Raw genomic sequence first — 23,276 nt, 5'->3', positions numbered from 1 at the left:
GGCGTTATTTTATATTTATAGTCTATATTAAATATTCAGCCTGTTTCGGACTAAATTTAACTTATTTATTTTAAGCGTTTCTTTTTTGTTTGTCCTGGCCCCGTGCTCACTAAGAAAAAATCAGGATCAAATGATCCCTGATCGTATTTGCTAGAATTAAGTGGTACATATTCAAAAAGTAGAAATGCTGATTTACAAGAAAACAAACATATTTTGTAACGAAATCGTCAAATAGAACCAAATACAAAAAAAAAAAAAAAAAAATAAATAAATAAATAAAAAATAAAATACGAAAAAAATGGACCAAAATAAGGATCGATTCTTGGATTGAGATCAATATTTGAATCAACTGTAAAGTGCCTATATCTAGCTAAAATAACAATAAATTTATCTTAATATTTCAATACATGCTATTTCAAGTCCAGTTTTATCAAGTTAGTATTGAATATTTAATCTATGCGGATGAATAATGGAGAATATTTGAGTTTTTAAAGATCCTGATCTTGATCCTAAAATCTTTGTGAGCACAGGGTCTGGCGCTGAACTTAAACACAAAATATGCAATGACTTCATTGTCAACATACAAGAGAATTAGAATTATCAATAAAATTACATTTCAATCATTTCCGGTTAAATTTGGTGCAATCTATCAATACTGAGAAATATTTACCTTATTCACACTTGTTAGGGTCTAGCACTTCTACCCCCTTGCCTCTCACCACTGATACAGGTTCGAATCTTGCTTCGGACGTTGAGTTTGCAACGTTGTTATTGTCGCGAAGTTTATATTATTAGCTATACAGATTGTTGACAGGTTATATGGCCCTATTATATTGCAAACAGCCGTTTATATACGGCCATATAACCTGTCAACAATCTTTATAACAAATTTATAATACAGCAAGCATCATCTTTAAGAGAAAAAAGTAAGATTTCTTCATGAATCGACAACAGCCGTGTATATAAACTATATAAACGTCACGATTAATGAAAAGCGACGATACAAAACGTGCAGTATTATAAAGTTTTATAAACACGTCTGCTGTCGATTTATGAAGAAATCTTACTTTTTCTCTAAATTATGCTTGCTAGCGCCTTGGGTTATAACTCCAAACAACAATTAATATAGCCTGTCAAAATTTTTACAGAAGGCTATTGTCAATAATGAAGAAATCTCATTTGTTTTTCTCTAAAAAAAGAAGTTTGCTGTATTATAAATCCGTCATAATACTTCTGACAGGTTATATGGCCATATATAAACGTTTGTTCGCAATCTAACCGTGTGTATAGGGCCATATAACATGTCAAAATCTGTATAACAAATATGAATATATGTCAGCTAATTCAACATAAGGATATAAATATCATTTTCAATCATACCGAGGAAATTCAAAGAAATATTTACAGGTTTTACAGTTTAATATGAAAAAACATGGACTATTATCTATATATGGATATTTCCTTTATACTATTGTTCATCTAATATCATGCATGTATTTATTCAAAATAATTAAAACTAAAAAATGACTGATAAAAAATCATATACAAAGCAAATAATATAATAGCATGAAATAAGAAAACAAAATATTTTAACACTTTCAGTCGGTCATACCTGACGAGATGAATTTCACACTAACACAGAACGATCCATCAATCATCAATATGCGAGTTGGTACACGAATCAGCTTCACACTTGATATTCTATTTCCTGGTGGCGATACAGACATCTCGGTTGAGTTATTCACCCCTGACAGTACAACCACAGTCATGATCTTGTGTGATGTTGCCGTCCAGTCTATCGGATTTAACCTGGGTAAATATACCAGAAGTATCTCGAATTTAACACATATATCACTCGGAATATTTCGACGATTATTCATAATCGGTTTTTATCCGAAGTTTGACGGAAAGGGTCGATAAGTTACGATGACTTGCTTGATTTACCATTTCACACAATGAACTCGTCATGCTTTGAATTCAGAATTGTTCATTTTTATGCCCCCACAAAGAGGGGAGCATAGAGCGTTGCACTTGTCCGTCTGTCCGTACGTCTGTCCGTACGTCCCGAAATCTTGTGAACACAACACCTCTTTAACCGGATGGCAGATTTTGCTTAAACTTACAGGGATGAACAACCTTAATGCGTAGATGGTAGTGAAGAAAGGCATTTTTACTGTGACCAAATTTAACAGAATTATGGCCCTTTGTTGATTTTTTCACTATATACTATGTAGAAATTTTGTGAACGCAACTCTTCTTAAACCGGATGGCAGATTTTGCTTAAACTTCCAGGGATGAACAACCTTAATGCGTAGATGGCAGTAAAGGAAGGAATTTTTGCTGCGACCAAATTTAACAGAATTATGGCCCTTTGTTGATTTTTTCACTATATACCATATAGAAATTTTGTGAACCAAACTCCTCTTAAACCGGATGGCAGATTTTGCTTAAACTTACAGGGATGAACAACCTTAATGTGTAGATGGTAGTAAAGGAAGGAATTTTCGCTGCGACCAAATTTAACAGAATTATGGCCCTTTGTTGATTTTTTCACTATATACCATATAGAAATTTTGTGAACCAAACTCCTCTTAAACCGGATGGCAGATTTTGCTTAAACTTACAGGGATGAACAACCTTAATGTGTAGATGGTAGTTAAGGAAGGAAATTTTACTGCGACCAAATTTAACAGAATTATGGCCCTTTGTTGATTTTTTCACTATATACCATAAAGAAATTTTGTGAACGCAACTTCTCTTAAACCGGATGGCAGATTTTGCTTAAACTTCCAGGGATGAATAACCTTAATGTGTAGATGGCAGTAAAGGAAGGACTTTTTGCTGCGATCAAATTTAACAGAATTTTGGCCCTTTGTTGATTATTCACTATATACCATATATATGTTGTCGGTGGGGGCATCCGTGTCCTTTAGACACAGTTCTAGTTTATTTCGGGATTAGTTAATCTAAATATGGCCGCATTGCAGCTGTTCATGGTAAAGTCGCATACTGAAACAATATATAGTTTGATAACTACTCAACAAAAGTTTATTATCTAAAATATGAAATTAATATGATATAGCAATACACTTGAAGCTTATTAACATTTTATGTTTTTGTATAACGATTTTTTCTCGAATTAATTAGGAATTTATAATCTTATTATTCTAGGAATAAATACAGAATAACAAAACGATGTCTTCTTGTTAGGAATAAGAACATTTTGAGACGATCCCTCAAAATAGTTTACATGCGCGCTGCCATTTTGAAATGGACGTCAAGCCAAAAACAATGCAAATCAGGAGGCTTTCCCCTTTAAACTAAATTATTGCCATTTTTTTGGAAAATAAATATATACCAACACGTGGACATATCAAACCGAAATTCTAATATTATTAATTTAAATTCTAATATTATTAATTTTGTAGAATTATATCGTCGACAAAAAATGCAGTGGTTTTTCTTCTTTCAGCTACCGCATGGAATGATAACGTGGTCTATGATAGCAAAGCAGGGTTCGAGACATATCAGGTATCAAAGATCATTTAATTTAAATAGTTTACGGTTCATTCTTTTTATTTGTTTGTTAAGCACGCTCAGTACTTGTGAAATTATTTATCGAAATCGAAAATATTATTATTTTAAAGTGACATTCACTGTCTAGTTAAGTTTGGCTATTATAATGAGGATTAACCAATAAATGATAATATCTCTTATTTAGGATAAAATATTAAAACTGCCTAAAACATAAAAAAAACGATTTATAAATTGAATGCTACAGTACCGAAACATTCGGAAGGAAATTATTAGATATCTTTGTCAGTCACAGTGGAAATTGATTATTGAGGTGACGTTAATTATAAAATTGAAAAAAAAAACACATATGTAAAGTCATTTTGAATTTTATCTAAAAAGTCGACGTTTACTCATGGATGGGCATAATACCACTTAAATATTGATCATTTGATTACCTGCTTGTTGGCCGATGAGGAAGATTTGTGAATTGGAAAAGGAAGAAGTTACTGATTGCAATATTGTACAGCAACCGAGTATTTTTATGAACTTTGTTCCAATCGATATATTCGCGTCACCTTTTCATTTGTTTCTTTCAAAACAAATTTCGAACCAATCGATCATTCCGGCCCGGATTTAATTTATGTCTGATATAAAATTTTAAACAATCAATATTCCCGTTCCTTTCGTGTTAATTAAATTTTGTTGTCAACTATAACCTCGTTTGCTTTGTTTAAACTAGTCCCAAGTCTGGCTTCCTGAACTTATCAGGACCGCAATCGGAACATCTCGGCTATCGTCAATAATAACCTCGGACTTTATTCGGATTGAAAGTAGTTCTACCACGTTGTTTTATGCGTAAATAAAAACAGAGGGTGTAATCTTTGATTATGAATATAATATATTACGTCCAAAGCAAAATAGTCTATTTCGACGAAATTATGATTAAACTTATGCCTTACAAAAATAATTAATTAAGAAATGCTCACTAAGGTACAATTATTACCACATCCGAATAAATGTCAACAGGTAGACATTTTGTACTTCCGGTTTCTACAACTATAATAATAAATATATAAAAACTGTACTGTTAACTTTAATATCTTAAAATATACTTAATTTAGATGGACTATTACCCGATATATTAGTATAGAAAGTTAGCTTATTGAAAAGTTAAATGCGTAAATACTGATCGTTCAATTATGATTATAACATGTAAAAGCTTACCCATGCATACATTAATTCAATATCAAGACAATAGAAAAAAATACAAAAACAAAGATTGAGATTAATTCTCGCGCCACCACGGATTTATAAATCCGTGTCGCAACGGAGTGAAACAGCGGAATTTCAAAGTGAATATATTTATTAGATCTAGATTTTCTCCAGGATAAAAAGCTAGTAACTAAATCAAATTTTAATATTTTATAAACACCCATACACACTGAAATTGCCTATTATTAATTTAAATGGCCATTTTCTAGTTTTCTGTGTTATTTTCTGTCATTTAGAAAATTCCGGCGTATTTGTGACAAACATGAAAATAAGATTGCCAATGTCTTTTAATGGTTGTTTTTCAAGCTTTAATAGAACAATAACAGAATGCATTATGTCAATACTTACTGATTCTTTTTCATTATGCTGTATGAAAAATATTTCAAAGAACAAGTGAAGGCTATAATTTTATAAATATTCCGGAAAGAACGAAAACAATGTGGCATTGATTTTTATAATTTTAGATTCGCAACAGACGATAATAAGATAATTTTGATATTAAAAAACTATTCTTTAAAGACCTTTTCCCAGTAACTTATTTCATAGATGTGTATATATAAGCGCCACTGGGCCGTAACATATTAATTTTTTTAACATAACATAACATAATTTTGTTATGGATCATCCTAGGGACTTTATTGGTCATGCCTAACTGATTTGATACTCGATCCAGAGTCCTACTTACTGGCACAGTCAAAAATACGTAAAATTATAATTCAGATAATAACAAATTTCTGTGAACGTGTTTCACAACTTTTTGTTGATGTTTTTTTTGTGATTTTTTTTTTAAATATTTGATAAGCAGTGTATGAATAAAAAAGTATCAAGTTGAAAATATAACTTTACCAGCTTAAATATATTGGTGTGATCACGGATTTACATTACATAATGTAATATAAATCCGTGGTGTGATGTACGATTTTTTGAGAGTGCATTTTTTGCCGACACAAATAGTATACAGTCATGTACATTTAAAAGAATTTTTACTTTTTATGCCTTTACATTTTTTTTGAAATAATATAGATTTATATTGTTTTCTTTTCTTTGTCTTAGTAATGCTTACATCAAAATGATTTTAATAAACCAGTATCTTGCAATTAATTATTACGCAGCCGTTTTTTCGAAACTACAGAATACTTACATTTTTGAAACTCAAAATATCTTTTGGGTATTGTATATTAGCAGAGACATAGATACATTATATATATCTCTGGTATTAGTAAGTTAGTACGATTTAACTGCCTATTAAAATTTTCATTATTAAGAATCTAACGAAAATCGTAATCATGATCAGTTACTCAGGATTATGGTCTACTATTTAAACAAATCATTAACCATATTATATAGTTAACATATTTATTCATTTCACCATCCTTTTTTATGTAATTTGTATCATAGTTTGGGGACCTTTCTGTTGAAAATGTGTCAGAGTTAAATCGTATACATATACATGCACCGTGTGTTAACTGGAATGCAGGTATTAGATACCCGCACTCCAGAGCATGTCCATTGATTGGCTCATTTCTTATTGTGACCGAAGAGAAAGGGAAAGCGACAGAAATATCATATTCAGATGCTCGTTCATTGGTTACTTTTTCCCGGGGTTTCATATTTTGACATGACTATGATACAAAAGAGAAAGAACATCAAAACACTCGGCAAGCTGAATAATACTCGGGGGCTACGCCCCCTCGTACAAATCAGATAGCCTCGTGTTTCGATGCTCTTTCTATTACATCTTATTCAATTACACAAAATTTTGGCAATTTCAATCTGCCAATCTTAAAAGAGAAAGGATTAAGATCTGTATATCCCTCTATTATTGTACTTAATCGTATCGGCATTGTCCACCGTATCCTCCAATGACGTCATTCAAGGGCGACAACTTGAATACGGTCTTAAATGAAAGGGTCTCTATAGTCTTTAACTTCTAGCATTAAATTACTATTTGTTACATGTTTAGTTTCTTAGCGTAGGTTAGTCCGTTCTGTGTATTCTTACTATTGCGTACCGTAGAAAAACGTAATATTATACATATTGCTTACATTCAAATCGTTTGAAAATACAATTTCACTAGACCTGACAAATTGCCCGTTGACGGCCCTGAGCAAGGCATGATGAAGTCACAAGATGAAGTAGATGATGTTGTAATGTAAAAATGTTGGCTATCTAAAAGTACACACATTAACTATTTTTTAGCCTGACATGGCCACACTAAACTTTGGTACGGTAACGAACAGCCAAGTCAATGTCACCGACGTGGAAGCCAGCACTATAACAATCACTTACAGTGCCGTGATGATAGACAACCCGCTGACCCAGAACTCGGAATACTGGGTTAGCGCTGGTGCAGAATATTTGAATGAAAATTATATCTGGGTGGGTTCAGCGTCTGTAACAGCTATAAACGACGGAGATCAGGTAAGGTTCACATACGCAGTGTTCTCCCCTTATTAGTACCAGTCTGCGAAGGGAGGTAATCACTGTGAGGAGTTTGGCACATATGACATTTTTCAGTCGGAAAATCCATCGTTATTTTTACACGGTTTTCTTATTAAAAAAAACTTGTCATTTCTAAATCAAAACAGGCTTTGAAAAATGGCGTGTTATATATTAGCGCGAATTTCTGCTTTTTTCTTGGTTTAAATTGGTTTAAACATAGAGAAAATTTCAAAAAAATTTCAATTGATTTATATAATAATTCGTACATGTACTGTTTAAAATACATAGACTATTCTGTTATAAAAAGCTTTCGATTTAAAGCGCTGTATTCAGAAAAATTGTTATCTTATTTGACCTGCTACATAAATTGGAAAAGTTATTTATGAAGCTACAGTCTCACTAACATCCCGGCAGAGCCCCGGTAGACGTCCGGGGTGATCCGGGAACGACCGTGGTACGACCGGGAACAACCGGAGTACTGCTTGTAACGCCGGAATGATCCGGGAACATCCGGCATTCGACCCCGGATGGAATAAAATATTTAATATCACCGGGGTGGTCCGGGATGATCCGGGAAGTATAGCTTTGCCGGCTTCATCCTGAGCTCTGCCGGGAACGACCGGGGTTACACCGGGGGAGCACCGTAGAGCTACGGTAGAGCACCGGTGAATGCTGGCAGTGCCCCGGTGAAGGCCGGCAAACCCCGATGATTTCACTTGTTTGTATTATAACCCTTCCCATTTTCCTTTTATCCAGTCTTGCATAAGGATTTTTCAGAAACTCATCATGAATAACTGTTCTGGAACAATAGATATAATATTAAATAAAAATTATGTATCAATGTTATCATTTTCGCGCGTTTTCAATCCACCGGGACTCTGTCTGGATCGTCCTGGGCTCCGCCGGAACTCTGCCTGGGTCAACCGGGGCTCTTCCAGCGTCATCCGGGAACGACCGGGGAAGCACCGGCATGAACCGTAGCTTCACCTGGGCTCTGCCTGGATGGTCCGGATCGCATCATGGGTGGTTAATTGGTAATTACCGTAGTGCTGCCGGGGAAAGTGTGACCGCAACAATAATTTCACCCTGGATCGTCCCGGATCATCCCAGTTACTTACTGGGGTGGTTCTTGGCTCTGCCGGGAGTAAGTGAGACCACAGCTTCAAGAAAAAGTACGGTCATTTTAGTTGACTGCTATATATTTTTATTCAATCAATTGTAAAAACAAATATTTAATTGAAAAATAGTATTTATATTAAAAATTCCATCGTAATTATGATGATGCTGATGCTGATAATAATAATGATAATAATGATGATAATAGATACTATTCCACAATAATGATAATAATAATGATAATGTAATTGATAATTATCAATGTTGTATCATTATTTATAAAGATTATCACGTTTGTTAGCTTGTGAAGTTTTTGTGTGTGAATATTTCAGACTGTTAGCAAAGTTCCGACCTTCAATGTGAATATGCCAACAAATGTAGCACTTGGAAGCTCGCACCTAGTTCTTGTAGAAATGTTTATACCGTACCCGTACAGGCAATATGTATTCAAGGTACGTATGTTAATCAGTTAAAACCACATATATAGCATACAGTTATTTAAAGGCTTCATCATTTAGCGCTGTAATTCTTTTTCAATAACAGGTTTTGAAAATTGGAATCTCTTTTATCTATTCAATTATTTTGATAAATGATTCATCGATGTTATGAAGAGCTTTTTCATTTATTTCATATTCACTATTTGGTCTCTTGAGAAAAATTTAGAATCATCAATCAAAATGTGGTCTAGAAAACAAGCCACGTTAGGCTGAACGGGCAATTCATTGATCAGCGTTCCTGAATAAACTTTTAATTAGATAAATTCTGATTGGTCTATTTTCGGAAGTGGCAACCAATCATCATATCCGTTACATATTCTCTTCATTTCATGTAAATTAGGCCTTTACTCCGGCTGACACTGTTGGTGTGATGTCAGTTTGCGACATTCGGTTTGAGGGATTGGGTGACAATTTCGGTTGCGGAAATGACGAGAATCAAATAACACCATCAACAGTAGAGGATCCTCAAGCTGCCGGAAATGCGATTGGCGTCCTTGATATCGGGCATTTATTGAATAAAGGTGCATATTTTTACTGCTTTTCAATATGTTTTCAACCTTATCGATATGAGAAAATAAAATAAATGACAGGAATGAGAACATTTAAGTCTACATTACTAATCTTGTATAACTGTATATAGCCTGACTAGGCTATTTACTGTTGGTTGGCTTAATTAGAAATTTCATCTTAATGTGATCAAAAATTGATTAAGAAATAAAAAAGGGAAGCTTATCAAATCACTTTTAGAAATTCTGCGAGTCAAGTGCACAACAAAAGCCAAAACAAACAAAGAGGTAAATGATTATTCTAATAGATATATTCAATAAGGTTACAACAACACTTACCGTGCTGAATCCGGAAATGATAAGCCTTATCCATCAGTATGAAGCTAAGTCCGAGTGCACATGAAAACCAAAAACTTTTTTTTTAATGCGTTTATTAAGGTCGCCGCCGGAAAGCCCATATGGGCGACCGTACACTCAAGTCGGCCATCCTAGAGCGTCCCTCCGGGCATTATGTCAGGCACGAGCGGGCACCCGGGTAGAACCACCGATATTCCGTAAGCCAGCTGGATGGCTTCCTCACATAAAAGATTTCGACCAAAGTGAGGATCGAACCTACAGCGGTGAGGGACCAGTGATCTCAAGTCAGCGACCTTAACCACTCGGCCACGGAGGCCCCTAAACAAAAACTGAAGCTTGGCAAGTCAATTAAAGAAACTTTACTGATGTCTGAAGGCCTAGAGACATAACATTTTAAAATCTTACAGATATCAAGTGAAGCTCTTAAATAGAAAAATCAGCAAAGGATAGCAAAGAAATATAGCTCAGACTTAAATTGTTATTCTTTTAAGTCGGATATGAGTAAACAGTGTTGTTATGTCTTTTTTTTCAATTTTGGGCATTTTCCTCAATACAAATGATTGTTCTGGAAAGAACGGGATAAGAGAATGAATTGAAAATTTACACACAGGTAATTGGTCCCAACCTTCATCAGTTGGTACATAAATCTCGGAAAAATATTTTCAGTTAGGTCATGTTATTTAACCTCAGTGGGGTCCTTTTAAAGATATGGCTTTAAGCTTTAATACACAAAAAAAGAACGTGGCGATTAGGACCATGTGTTTTATTTTACTACATCATTGCAAAATTTAGAAAAATGCATAATTTGGCCTACTTAGATCTAAAAGGTATTGGAAGTGTTGGTACAACAGCATTTACAATACTTTGGTATCGCTGGGACATTATAAGTAGTATACATGTACATGTACATGGTATAATTGATATTCATAAATATACATTGTAATTGCCTTTCATCTATATTAAGGCAGTCTAGATTTTTTCGGCCAAAAGTCCGGCGCTCAATATTATGTTCCAGAGTTGCACCAGAACTGATACTATTTTGTTTACCTACCTCTCCAAGGTTATTATGCCCTTCCAACAGTAGAGGTGAAAGTAAAAATTAAGTTAATATTTTGCCATAATTCTTTTCAATTTTATAATATACTTCGCATGAACGATAATTAACTCACGTAGCCAAAACAAACTTCTTTAAATATCCATTAGAATTAACATGTATTTTTCAAATTATAAAAAAAGATTGAGACAGTTTTTTTTTTTCATATAGATTTATATCAATTGTTGGTCAATCACCATTAAAACAGTCAATCTTTTTGAAAAAAAAATACAGTAAATTTATCTCAACTTGACACTGAAAACAAGCATAATGTCACTTTAAGTTATCCTAAAAAAGTCGGTAGTTCAAAGTTTCAATATTTACTAATCTTTTTGCATAATCTGTAGATATTTGTAACAAAAGTTCAAGATTTTTATCGATACATGTATTACATTTGCATATGTTTCAGCCTCAAGAGATGATCCCTTGGTTATAGTCGACGCTGACAATAAGGCGTCATTGACTATGATTCTACATATGTATCCAGACATGTCAAAAATTGGACAGTTGTTGTCTGTAGGCTTAGCGCTTGAAATTGATGACACCACTTCTATATGGATAGGGAGCTCAAATTTTACAGTTGATCCGCCGGTTACAACAGCCGATGATCTGGTATGTCAATATTTTTGAATTTCTCACTCAATTAAAATAAAATACGTATATAAACCGTTAGACTGCAGGTGACAATAGATTCTACCTATGCTGGTGGCCTTTACAAACAATGATTAACCGGCATATCCGTTTTGCTGAATTTAAATTTTTCATTGAAAATGATTGGTTTTGTCCGGATTTAAAGAAGATACACAGACTAAATCAAACTGAGTTTGTAATTTTTATGTAATTTTGTTGTGATAAGTGCTTCCGAGGGATCACACTTTTTCCAGATTTTATAGTCATTTGAGCCACAACAGCGGGAATGTTATACTTGAGATTATAGCGATGCATGCAGATGCTGCTGTCAAAGCTCCGATTCATGATATTTAACTATTGCTTATTTTTTTACTTCAGACTGACATCCAATTTAACTCCGTGTCGTCAAGTCTTAATTCAAATTTAGATGACGCAACTGTTGGTGTTCCATTCTCAATGACTTACGAACTGGAAGTCCCTCCTCCAACCACACCCAGTGTTGCCACCCAGTACATTTTAGAAATTCTCGCTCCATTTGATGGCACTGCCCCAATTTTTTCTGTGTGCTCCTTTGAAGTGATCAGTGTTGGACAAGATATGCCATGTTTAGTGAAAGAGGATTTGGTGACAGAATACAGCTCAAGAGTTACCGGAGATACCCCATTGGATGCCGACCGAGCAAAAATCGATCTTGGTATGCACATGTTTTAACTCCATAATGCCCTCATTGTGCTACTGTTCTTTAACGTTTCTGTCGAAATACTTTAGCCTTTCACAATTCGTTATTGTGATCTAGAAAATCTCTATGTATGATAGAACACAATGTGTTGAAATATAATTTGGTTATTCAAAATACCATGCCGATAACACGCCGTTTTAGGGTAAATTATTAATAGAAAGAGCATCGAAACACGAGGCTATCTGATTTGTACCCGATGCCGTAGTATAAATCAGATTGCTGAGTATTTTGATGTTCTTTGTCTTTTATATCATACGTTCCCCGTTATCACAAGATGAAACCCCAGAAAAAAGTAACCAATCAACGAGCATCTGAATATGATATTTCAATCGCTATCTTTTTTCTCTGTTGTCACAATACCCGCACTCCAGTTACCGCATTATCTGGAACAGTGGCTAGAATAAAAATAGAGCATGCTCGTTGATTGGCTAATTTTGTCTGTGGTTTACTTATTGTTACGACGTCAGGCAAGGGTAACGATCTGATGCTCGTAAATTGGTAACATTTTCCGCGGTCTCATATTGTGACGACAAGGAACGTGTTTTCATTTTTGCCGAAAGAACATCAACACAATCGGCAATCTGATTTATGCCCCCCCCCCCTCATACAAATCAGATACCTCTTGTCCAATGCTCTTTCTATTACTTAAATTTACACGAAAAGAAAAAAACATGTGACCCAGTTATATGCTGGCAATCATACATACATGTATGAAAATTGCTTTGAGACAATCAACAATAATTTCTTGTCAGCGTTGGAGCTAGATTTTGTTTTAGATCTGATGCACTTTTGTGTTGCATAAAGAATTCTCTTATCAAACTGGTTTACACAAAGAAGCTAATGTACCAAATATAGACATGTGTACCAGTATCACTATGGTTACATTTGAAATAACTTCTTGAATATCTTCTTAAATGAAGTTTAAATTTTCAAAAAAATATCTTTATTTGGGACAATGCAAATTATAACATTTATATAGTAGATCTATTAACAATAATATTTTGTCTCGTTTGATTTACTTCATGACTTGAATAAATGAATTAGAAAAAAAAACGATCAGAATAGTCACTTGTCAAATTTCAAAATATGAACATGACCAGTTTATATCCGTCAAATCAGAAGCTAAGAAGCTTAATCCTATTAAATATCATGTGTGTCATATATGTTTCATTATTGAATTGAAATACTCAAAAAATAAAATTTAATGTTTAAAGAATAAGACAGAAAGAAACAAACCAAAGTTACTGGATACAATTCGAGCGGACACTATTAATTTTCATCACCCGATCATTTTCAACCATATTGCCAGCTTGAATTAAGCGTGAACCACTTCACCTCCTGCCCCTAGGCTTTGATGTCGTCTGACATTAATTACAAATTTATTTCTTGACTTCATTTATTTTACAGGTTACGTCATAAATCTCGAGACAGCACCAGCTGCTGATAGAATGATCACAGTTAAAGCGATTTTAAAACCACTGGCGTCCAACAACGCTAACGCTGTAAATTCCAAACACAACGTTAGTCTGACCGTAACAAGTGGGGGCTCAACTGTTCAACTGGTTGACTCGGAAATAACGATTGCAAATCCAGCTACTGTCACATCGGTTTCTGTAAGTTTTGTGTTTTTTACGTTACTAATGATTTACCATTTTGATCGAATGATTAAAAATAAAAACTGTTATCTTGATGATGTACTGATACCCCGCATATAGCCTCTACAAATATAGCTATCCAGAGATATTTATTTGCTGTGATGTGACGCATATAGCCCTCCAAGAGCCTATATTAAGTACAAGCGAATAAAGCTACTGGGAGCTTTAGCCGTTAACATGCATCGACCTAAAAAGTGATGCCTCGTTTTGACGAATAAAACTTTCCATTATGAAGTTAGTTATCGAAGAATTGAAATAAGTTTTGATATCTTTCCAAATTTGTAGCAATTTGAATAATTGGAACATTAGATCCAAATGACTATGCCTAGCTAGTTGTTTAACAAGTGATGCCTGTAATTGAGGCCATAGCCTAAGATCATTTCATTGATGCTATAACAGGTTCTGATATATGAACTAGACTGAAAGAAATAGCGCAAAAAACTTTGATAGAAGCTGAGCAAGCAGCTTTAACACTTGGTGCTTTCCGTACTGTAGACAATCAAAAATAAAATAAGTAGCGTCAGTCAGTGACCTAGAACAAGAAAGAACATACCTTAAACTTGATCCTATTAGGGTTAATTTGAAGAGATTTAACTGACCGTAAAATCTAACAGATCCATATTGTTACAAAAAGACAACATGTTCCAAACAATCATTTCCAGAGATCTAGGCAAAACTTGCTCAGATATAGTAATTCCAGTCAGACATCAAACAATGCGAACAATAACAAAAATAATAGAAATGAAAACTCCACAAGAAGACAGAATTATAGTCAGTCGGGAAATGCCAACCAATAAATCTGATGGCTCACAAGTCGATACAATCACCAGGGCCGTCAATCCAATCATAAAGTGAAACTGAAATTGACCATGATTGTTTTATAAATTGTCGCATTCAAACTAGAAAAGTTACCACTCTTATTGACACAGACTCCAATGTTACAATATTGAAGACGTCTGAGTTTGAACAGCTATCATCTGACTTTAAACTTCAATTTGAATCTGTAAATATACAACTTGTTACTGCCACAGATGAAATATCACCAATTAATGGCAAGACAAAATTGACGAGAGACATAGGTGGTAAAGTCTTTGACAGACATAAAAAACTGATGTTATACAAACAATGTCGTCACCAAGAAAATAAAAAAATGAATCATTATCATCATCATCATCATAATCACCATCAAAGTCATAACAATTATTACCTCCATGTTATCAAAATCATAACCATGTCTATTATCATCAAAATCATTATCACCTCGATCATCATCATTATTGAGATAATCTTTGGGCGCTATATTCGTTGCAATTGTAGTAAAGTATCGATGAATAAAGCTCCGGATAGCTATATATTCGCTGCGAGCTATATGCGGCGTTACTATGCACAACTTCTTGTCCATTTAATATATGCAGTTAACTTATAAGGTGTTTCCCCTTTTCTGATTTTGCTTTTTTTTTTTTATAAAATATGAATATTTTAGCGGATATGAATATTTTAGCGGGTCTCCAATACATTATGCAATCTTTGAACATAAACTCATTGTTTTTTATTTAGCTGTTATTGTTTATATATTTTTCAAGTTCTGCTTAATGCTTTTATTAATATCGGTTGGGAGTATATTGCGCCAAATCCGCTGAAAATGTCATAATTTTTATTTTCTCATGAACATGTTCAATGAAAGGTGCAGCGGCTTTAAAATTTGCTTATAAACTTTGTGTTTTATTGTGCTTTAAGAATTAGGTATGTCTTTCCACATTAAACATGTAATGATTGATGAAGATTTTTTTTTATAAATCAAGTCAGTTTCGACGAATTGATTAAAAGATCAATCCGCATTTTTTTCTTCACTTTTACAGAACACTACAGCACCTTCTTTTACCATGTCATTTTATGACGGTGCAGATACTGTGTCTGTAACGGGGTCAACAAAGGTCGTGGTTGACATGGTAACTGCTAGAAATATCACCTATGACAAGATGGATATGGAATTCTTGATGCCGGTTGGCACCTTCGGGGAAGACAGTTACACCTATTTCCACGTTTGTCGCGTGGATATTTCTTTCAACGGCAAGAACATGCCATGTATGACACCGGAATGGTATGCCGGAATGATAGAGTATTACTCCCAGTGAGTAAATTATTACATTAAACAAGGTCATTTGGATAAGCCCTTTTTAGATGATTTTTTTTTTGTTTTCTTCAAATACCACGCTATTTGACTCCTGCTTTACTGTATTGACATAAGAATTTTTATCCGCTAATGAACTTTGAAATTAGGGAAATGAACTTTTTGAATTTGGATTTTTATGCGATTGTGACTACATTTGCATATGTTCATTTCTTGGTATTATCATAAATTTGTTTTTATACATGTAGTTGCTATTGCTTCAAAGTGTGAACAGCTCTTTCTGTGTTGATCTTAAACCATTTCCCTGATTTAAAAAAAAACGTTAGCAAAAGTTTCAAAATATGTACTAATCGCATAATGCCGACATCAAGCTAAAGCTGAATGTTTTTTATTGTTTAATTTGCATGTGCTTCTATTTATAGATTGTATGATATATTTTTAGATATGACAATTATGAAATGGATCGGGCAAAGTTGAATATCGGTGGTATGTGTAACCATCAGTTTGTGGACGATGCATTGGAAGATAAAACTTCGTTCGACATATACCTTAAAGTAAGTTAAAAAAGATTCTGCTGCATGAATGTTTATCGTCTTGTCTTAAAAAGTATACACAAGGTCCCAAATATGCATGTTAAATGCTTTTATTTTGATTTCTGAAAAGGTGTTAATTTTGATGTCATATTAATGTTTCCTAAAAGTTATTTGTTGGTCAATTACATGGGCCATCTTTTGCTTCTGTTACCATTGGCAATTATTACAGATATAGAGTTAGTATTTTGTTCTACTTTTTTACATTTGCTACTTTTATGACAAATGATTTCACATTCAGTGCTACTTTCTTCTGGTGATATGCCCTATAACCATTATTTAAAGGATTTAAAATTCATTTTTGTCGTTTCTAAAGAAGGTTTTTTTTTATTCATATTTAGGTTTTATGTGCCTTTCATATCCAGTTACACAAAATCTAGATGCCTGAAAATTCCGCATCAACTCATAGTAGCGTTCTTTATCCTGTTTTTTAATTCATTTCTTTTATATATCAAATTACGTCTAAATGAAGCATTAATTTGTTGAAAAAGGAAATGGAAACATTTTATTTTATTTGTAATGAAAAGAACAACTTATTGTTAATAGAAATAGCGTCACGTTGTTGGCAATGCTACATATCACATTATATTACCATATAATGTTGGTAACGATTTGAGGAAATGTCCTCGTTTGTGCGCAAAGACAAGTTGGCCTGGTCCCCACACTCAAGTTTGTCTACTAAGTGTTATTTTATTACAAAACAAAATCAGAACATGTATGTTTTAATTCCATGTTAAACTTTGTACATTATCTTAGAAAATTTACATTGTTTTACATTTACATTTTCACCTTTTAAACTACATAATTTTTATTTATGATTTGTACAATTAAGGTACTAGACCGTGATGACCTCACACATATGACGTCAAAGATGGTATCAACCGGTCTTCAGTACTCCTCACAGAATCTATGGGTTGGACAGTTGCGATTAAATGTTAGCAGGGGGACAGCTAATGATAATGTTACACCGGTAAACCTTATGATTGTCTTGCTTTTGTTTGTTTGTTAACATTTATCTGATATCAGGTTTTGAAAACCAAATTTCTGGTACAGATGATGGACTTTAGCATGTCGTCTTTAAAGATAAAAAAAAACAAAACGAAACGCTATAGACTATTAATATACATTTTTGTTCAGAATAAATATCAAGCTTGGAATATTTAAATGATTACATTCCGCACGTTGCACTGAAAGTGGGCACATGTGCCTTAAGCATAGCATGTGGGTAAGTTTTCCCAGATAAAATTATTCTAAACCGGTGTTTAAAGATCTAAATAATTACTCAAACATATGTCTTAAATACAAGTAATAGACTGGATTTGATGGTATTTGGTCTCAATTCCGACTTGTACGATTCCTCCGGGATTAAAAATCGCACCAGAACGCTGGCGGTGATTATAACAAGCTTTTCGAACAGTATAGAGTTACGTTAATTGTATATCTGCGCGCGCATTCTTGTACTGTCGTCTGCTTAATGGTAAACTCTGGGAGAAGCACCGCCCATTGTCTTATTAAGCATGACAAGTTAAAAACAGTGCATGACTTTTTGGTATACATACATTCTATATTTAATTCAAATCAATCTCGAAGTAAGATTATGTTGTTAGTTACTTCCGGTTTACTTAAATGTTTGCAATTTGTCTCAACTCTCAAAAATCGTAAACATCATTTGATAAGTTATAATCAATGATAAATAACATACTTTTCATTCTTTTGTTTCTTTTTCTTTTGAAAGTGAGCCTTAATAAATATGAAATGTGGAAGAATATCCCCTTTACAAAATGTTTGTTTACGGATTTCGTTTACTTCTGAATATTTCGTAATTGATATTACTTTTACTATTCAATTTTATTACAGACAAAGTCAACTTATTCAATAGCAACCAGAAACACATCAGTTCCAATACCACTTGGCTTTGCGGTATCATACAGTATGTTGGTAAAAATAGCGAGAGGTGATAGGGCTCACATCCGGGTACGAGCTTCAGCGCAGCAGGAAATAGCGCATATTTGCACCGTTCGTGTAATAAGCGCAGGATCGAACCTACCGTGCGTCGCCGATGAAGTGTTTAAGAAAACTTATACCAATTGGCCGAGCGGAAGTGGCAGGCAGATCGTCGAGCTTGACATGGGCATTGTCAATAATTTTGGTGAGTGGTGATTTTTGTAAACGACTAATTAATGTAATGTTTCCCTTATTTAAAAAAAAAAGTTGAAATATGTTGTTAGCAGACTATCGTTGTTTGCGAGTCGAGTAGAATTAAAACTTGAAAAAGAAATCACACAAAATTAATAAAAAACAACAACAAAAACAACAACAAAAAAACAGCAATATTTTGATTCAAAACCACCTCTGTAACCAAGTAGTAATATGTTAACGCCGCTTTGGAATATGCATTTACCTGTATGAAAATTTAGTGACCCCCTCTGGAACCGCACTTTAGCGTGTTAGCAAAATGTAATATTTAGTCTCTAATTGAAAAATGAAAATTTATAGCGCCAGGTCTCTTCCACATATTCACTTCTGGAAGATGGCACCTTAATTTCGTGGGCACATAATTTTATGGTTTTTGCGGAAAATGTCATTTTTGTGAATTTTTTTATTCACGATTATTAGTCTGTTTTATGAAAAAAAATCGAAAAAAATCAAAAATCATTTTACAAAGACGAATTAAAAATTTGTAGGATCTGAAAATCGTGGATTGACCTATCCACGAAAACTATGTAAATAAGTGTCCCACGAATAATAATGGTTTTGCAGTATATACAAGAACACTTTTGTTACAAGTGGAATTTTCAATGATAATTTAAACTCATAAGTTTGATAAATATTTTTGTAAAGGCTCATCTGCGGAGAACATGACGGCGAATAATTATTTCGACGAGGACTCCATGGTAATTGAGACTCTGGTTCGAGCTAATCCATCGCTACCTGCTGGCACAGCCACTGTTACCATAGAGATATATTATAACACAGATATGACCATGAAGTCGACGTACTCAATGACAGACTTTATTTCTACCGAAAGTACAGCAGGCGTCAGTACGGTAAGATATAACACTGCACGTTTGTAACGTCGCTTTTCATTGGATAATCGTGACCTATATATGCACTTAATTAATACACAGATGCTGTTCACTTTATCAGATAACAGTTTGCTGTAAATTAGATATTATAAAGGCATTTGACAGGTTATATGGCCGGATATAAATGACTGTTTGCAATATAACACTTGCTTAGCGACTCGTATTTTAAATGCAATCAACCGTTTATATAGGACCATATAACCTGTCAAAAATCTCTATAATAGTAATAATATAATTTTATACACTGAATAAAGTTTGTCTTTACGTTTATTAGAACAATATGCTCGAAAAGGTTCTTAATCAACATATACATAAATGAACAAACTACTATATTTGATTATTTAATTTAGATATGCAAAAAACAACGAATGCGTAATACAAGATGCAGTACTTGGTAGAAATACTCTGGTAGGGGTCACGTGCTGTCGGCATATAAACTACCTTGGTTGTTTTACGTTTTTTTCCATATACTCTTTATAATGTAAAGGAAGAGTAATGATAAATGAATTATTTAATTTGATAATGTCTCCTAATGAAACCGGAAAACTGTTGGAATACATGTATCTTTGCAAGATAGCATTATTATCTCATCCCCCACCCCAAAAGGTAAGGGGCGACGTATATGAAAATTTTTATGACAGAAAAAACCCCATATCATTTTGTTCTTTGAATTACAGACGGTAACAGACGCTGTTGAAGTCGCTGCAAGCGTTGGTGAAATCACTGGAAATTTGGATAACACAACCGATATCGCAATAGGAGAGGTGAAACGAGTGCTAATCACTGCTGTTATACCTGAAGGCTCCAGCTACGACCTTGGATTCTCATTTTCAATAACTTCTGCGTTTACGAACAAGCTAGAAATCTGTGACGCGGCGATCGTTTCTGTTGGGGACAATCTTCCGTGTGTAGATGTCTTAACTGAAGCTACAATAACTTCAAGGTAGGGATTGTTGATTTACTTTTGCTTTGTCAATACATGTTGTAGTTCTCAACAACAAAAAGTTCGTAAATCATCGGCATATTTCGTTATTTTCCGTAAGTTGTAAAGATAAAATAAGCATCTGTATGACCACGAAGAACATACAATTTTGTCAATGCAACGCTTTTCAAATTAATATTAGAACATAAATAAATCTGCCTAAATTGGTATGAAACAATCCTAATATTTCAAAAAAAAAAGAAAGAAAGAAGTACTTTGTTATATTAACAAATCGATCTAACAAAAAAGTATAAAAAGAATAAAATACTTATGAAATTGACAAGCATTTGTGAATGGGATTTAAATTCACAACTACCAATTATAGATTCATTTTGTGTTCTATAACTGTCCAGGATGTTAAACTATTCTCTTTTATTTTCTTTTTTAAGTGGCGGCGTGTTCAATGATTCGGCAATGTTTGATCTAGGATTTTTGTGCAGCCGTGTTCTAAGGCCTGGAGACCGGAAAGCCAATACGGTAAGAAATTGTAGGCCATAATAAATTCAACAAAGTTGGCCTTAAGTTTGTCCTATCATTGCATGCACATACGATAACTTTAACTCACAATAGTATAGGAGGTTATTTTCCCCTTGTGACTGTGTGGTTGCTGTTAATGGTTGAGAATTGCAGCCACTGTTTATTCCTTCGTGATCGTAAGAGGCGGCTAAATGGGATTCAATATCTGGTGTCTATGCATCTCTTAGCTCCGGCAGTTGAGGTGGTTTTGCCCCTGAAGTTGCTTTGAGGATTGTTACATCCTAGGTTAGCAAAGTTCATCTTTTATGTAACGACGCCATATGACCAAAACTGTGTAGGTGCGCCGTTATACCAAACAAACAAGGATGCTATTTACATTTGTTTTTATAAAGAAATGGAGGTTCCGTTTTAATATTTATTTATCATAATATAGATACGCAATGTAGCAACGTATATCTTTATGCCATGTATGATAAAAGAAACTACCTTAGAAATGAGAAATAGGTCTTGTTTATAAGACTTCCATTACACTAGAACTGGTTAGTCCAGACAGTTACCTCGGGTGGTTATTTTAGTAAGAATAATAAAAAATTGAACATGTTGAATTGGAAACTGAATTAAATGTTGTGATATGCTTTAGTCAGTGCTAGTGGGCACGAACTGTAGCTTGAAAATTTACCACTGCGGCTATGAACAGGCATAATTCAAATGGCACTGCAGCATTTTCAATATTGCAGTGCTGACCAATCTTTAGATTTTCAGTTGTTTACTTTAATATGGAAGTTTTAACATTGATAAAAGTTTTAAAGCTTAATTGTGTAAAACGCTTATACATGTATATTACTTGAACCCGTCTAGTGCTTGCTTTCTTGTTCTACCCAATAATAGTGTCATATCAGAGACATAGATAACAGTGTTATCTATGTCTCTGTTCATATGTGGGACCAAGGGTGTATTCTCTGCAAGGACCCGAGCCCACCATCCGTTGGTTATGAAGCAAAAAACCTACCTCAACCTCTGAGCCACAGCTCCTATACACAATTGAAAACGATAAATTTATTTAAAAGCCCATTTATGCCCTAAAATTCTTTCAATTTATTTCTCAAAATCTTCTTATTTTTATTATTCTTTTATAGTTTACAGCAAGTTACCCATTCGCCAATTACCTAAACTGTCGCCTCTTCTGTTGCTTTTTGCAATTGACAATTAGTAAATTTATAATGATCAGTATTTTGTATGGAAGACATAATACTGATTTGTTTACATATTACTACTTTTATGACATATTGTTTTACATTTATCGTTATTTTCTTCAGGTAATAAGCATTAAACATGTTCTTAAACTATTATTTTAACGTCATAAATCTCATGTTTGACCTTTCTAAAGAATTTTTTTTTTCATTTCTGAGGCATAATGTGCCTTTAAAGGGACTACACTGAAGTTTAAAAGCCTAAAAACATAACATTTGAATTTCTTACATAAATGAGCTGGGGCACTTAAACAGAAATATATGCAAAGATATTAAAGAAATATACTTTAAAATGAATTGAAAATCGTATTTTTATAATTTTTATAACCCGATTTGAGTGAAAAGCGTTTAAACGCTTTTCATTTGGGTCATTTTATACAATTTGAATAATTATCCTGGAAAAACAAAGTGCACAAATGATCTGAAATTTTGCACAAAGATTAGTGGTCTAAGCCTACATCAAATGGTACATTTATCTTAAAAAAATATTTTCAGTCCCATCAAAAAACCTCATTGGAGTCCCTTTAAAGTTACGGTTTGTCTCGTTTTCAGATTGTCTTTGAAGCGTATGTAAGGCTTTTAGATAATGGTCAGGCTGCAATCGGCGAAACAGTGACAGTCACTACAGCAATGAGAACGTTTTTAAACACAGTTACAATTGACACTGTAGATTTTACTGTGACTGATCCAACGGGGTTTGTTGACAGAGTGTTTGATTCTGTAAGTTTTAACTATTTTACTCTTCATATTGTTAGTGTGCCAATGTCTACAAGATTGGCCGCCTTGGTGAAGTCGCTTTTAATAAATGCATATAGATTTATATTGCCAAGTCGGAGAGGTGGCCTTTGAATGAATTCAATGATTTAAAAACTAAAAAGTGTCAAGTACTCCCCAGGATTATAAAAACATCTTACATAGGATAGAAGAGAATAGATTT

The 23,276-nt window shown here is 33.8% G+C and overlaps 1 protein-coding gene across 1 annotated transcript in view; it reads left to right on the top strand.

Moving 5' to 3' along the window:
* LOC132748179 (uncharacterized) overlaps window positions 1-23,276 on the top strand; it is a 59,826-nt gene that overhangs the window by 23,464 nt on the left and 13,086 nt on the right. Inside the window, exons 6-21 of the mRNA XM_060737737.1 lie at window positions 1,603-1,813; window positions 3,473-3,531; window positions 6,988-7,209; window positions 8,679-8,798; window positions 9,184-9,364; window positions 11,209-11,411; window positions 11,808-12,123; window positions 13,576-13,781; window positions 15,683-15,954; window positions 16,397-16,508; window positions 17,377-17,514; window positions 18,402-18,693; window positions 19,386-19,591; window positions 20,308-20,573; window positions 21,002-21,089; window positions 22,892-23,059. Coding sequence (XP_060593720.1) covers window positions 1,603-1,813; window positions 3,473-3,531; window positions 6,988-7,209; window positions 8,679-8,798; window positions 9,184-9,364; window positions 11,209-11,411; window positions 11,808-12,123; window positions 13,576-13,781; window positions 15,683-15,954; window positions 16,397-16,508; window positions 17,377-17,514; window positions 18,402-18,693; window positions 19,386-19,591; window positions 20,308-20,573; window positions 21,002-21,089; window positions 22,892-23,059 — 3,060 coding nt within the window. The remainder of the gene's footprint in view (window positions 1-1,602; window positions 1,814-3,472; window positions 3,532-6,987; window positions 7,210-8,678; window positions 8,799-9,183; window positions 9,365-11,208; window positions 11,412-11,807; window positions 12,124-13,575; window positions 13,782-15,682; window positions 15,955-16,396; window positions 16,509-17,376; window positions 17,515-18,401; window positions 18,694-19,385; window positions 19,592-20,307; window positions 20,574-21,001; window positions 21,090-22,891; window positions 23,060-23,276) is intronic.

The sequence above is a fragment of the Ruditapes philippinarum genome, unplaced genomic scaffold (genome assembly GCF_026571515.1).
Source record: "Ruditapes philippinarum isolate M1 unplaced genomic scaffold, ASM2657151v2 ctg3175_1_1_1_1, whole genome shotgun sequence".
Taxonomy (NCBI): Eukaryota; Metazoa; Mollusca; class Bivalvia; order Venerida; family Veneridae; genus Ruditapes; species Ruditapes philippinarum.
Note: the sequence above shows the minus strand (reverse complement) of the source record. Positions and strands in the feature narration are given on the sequence as shown.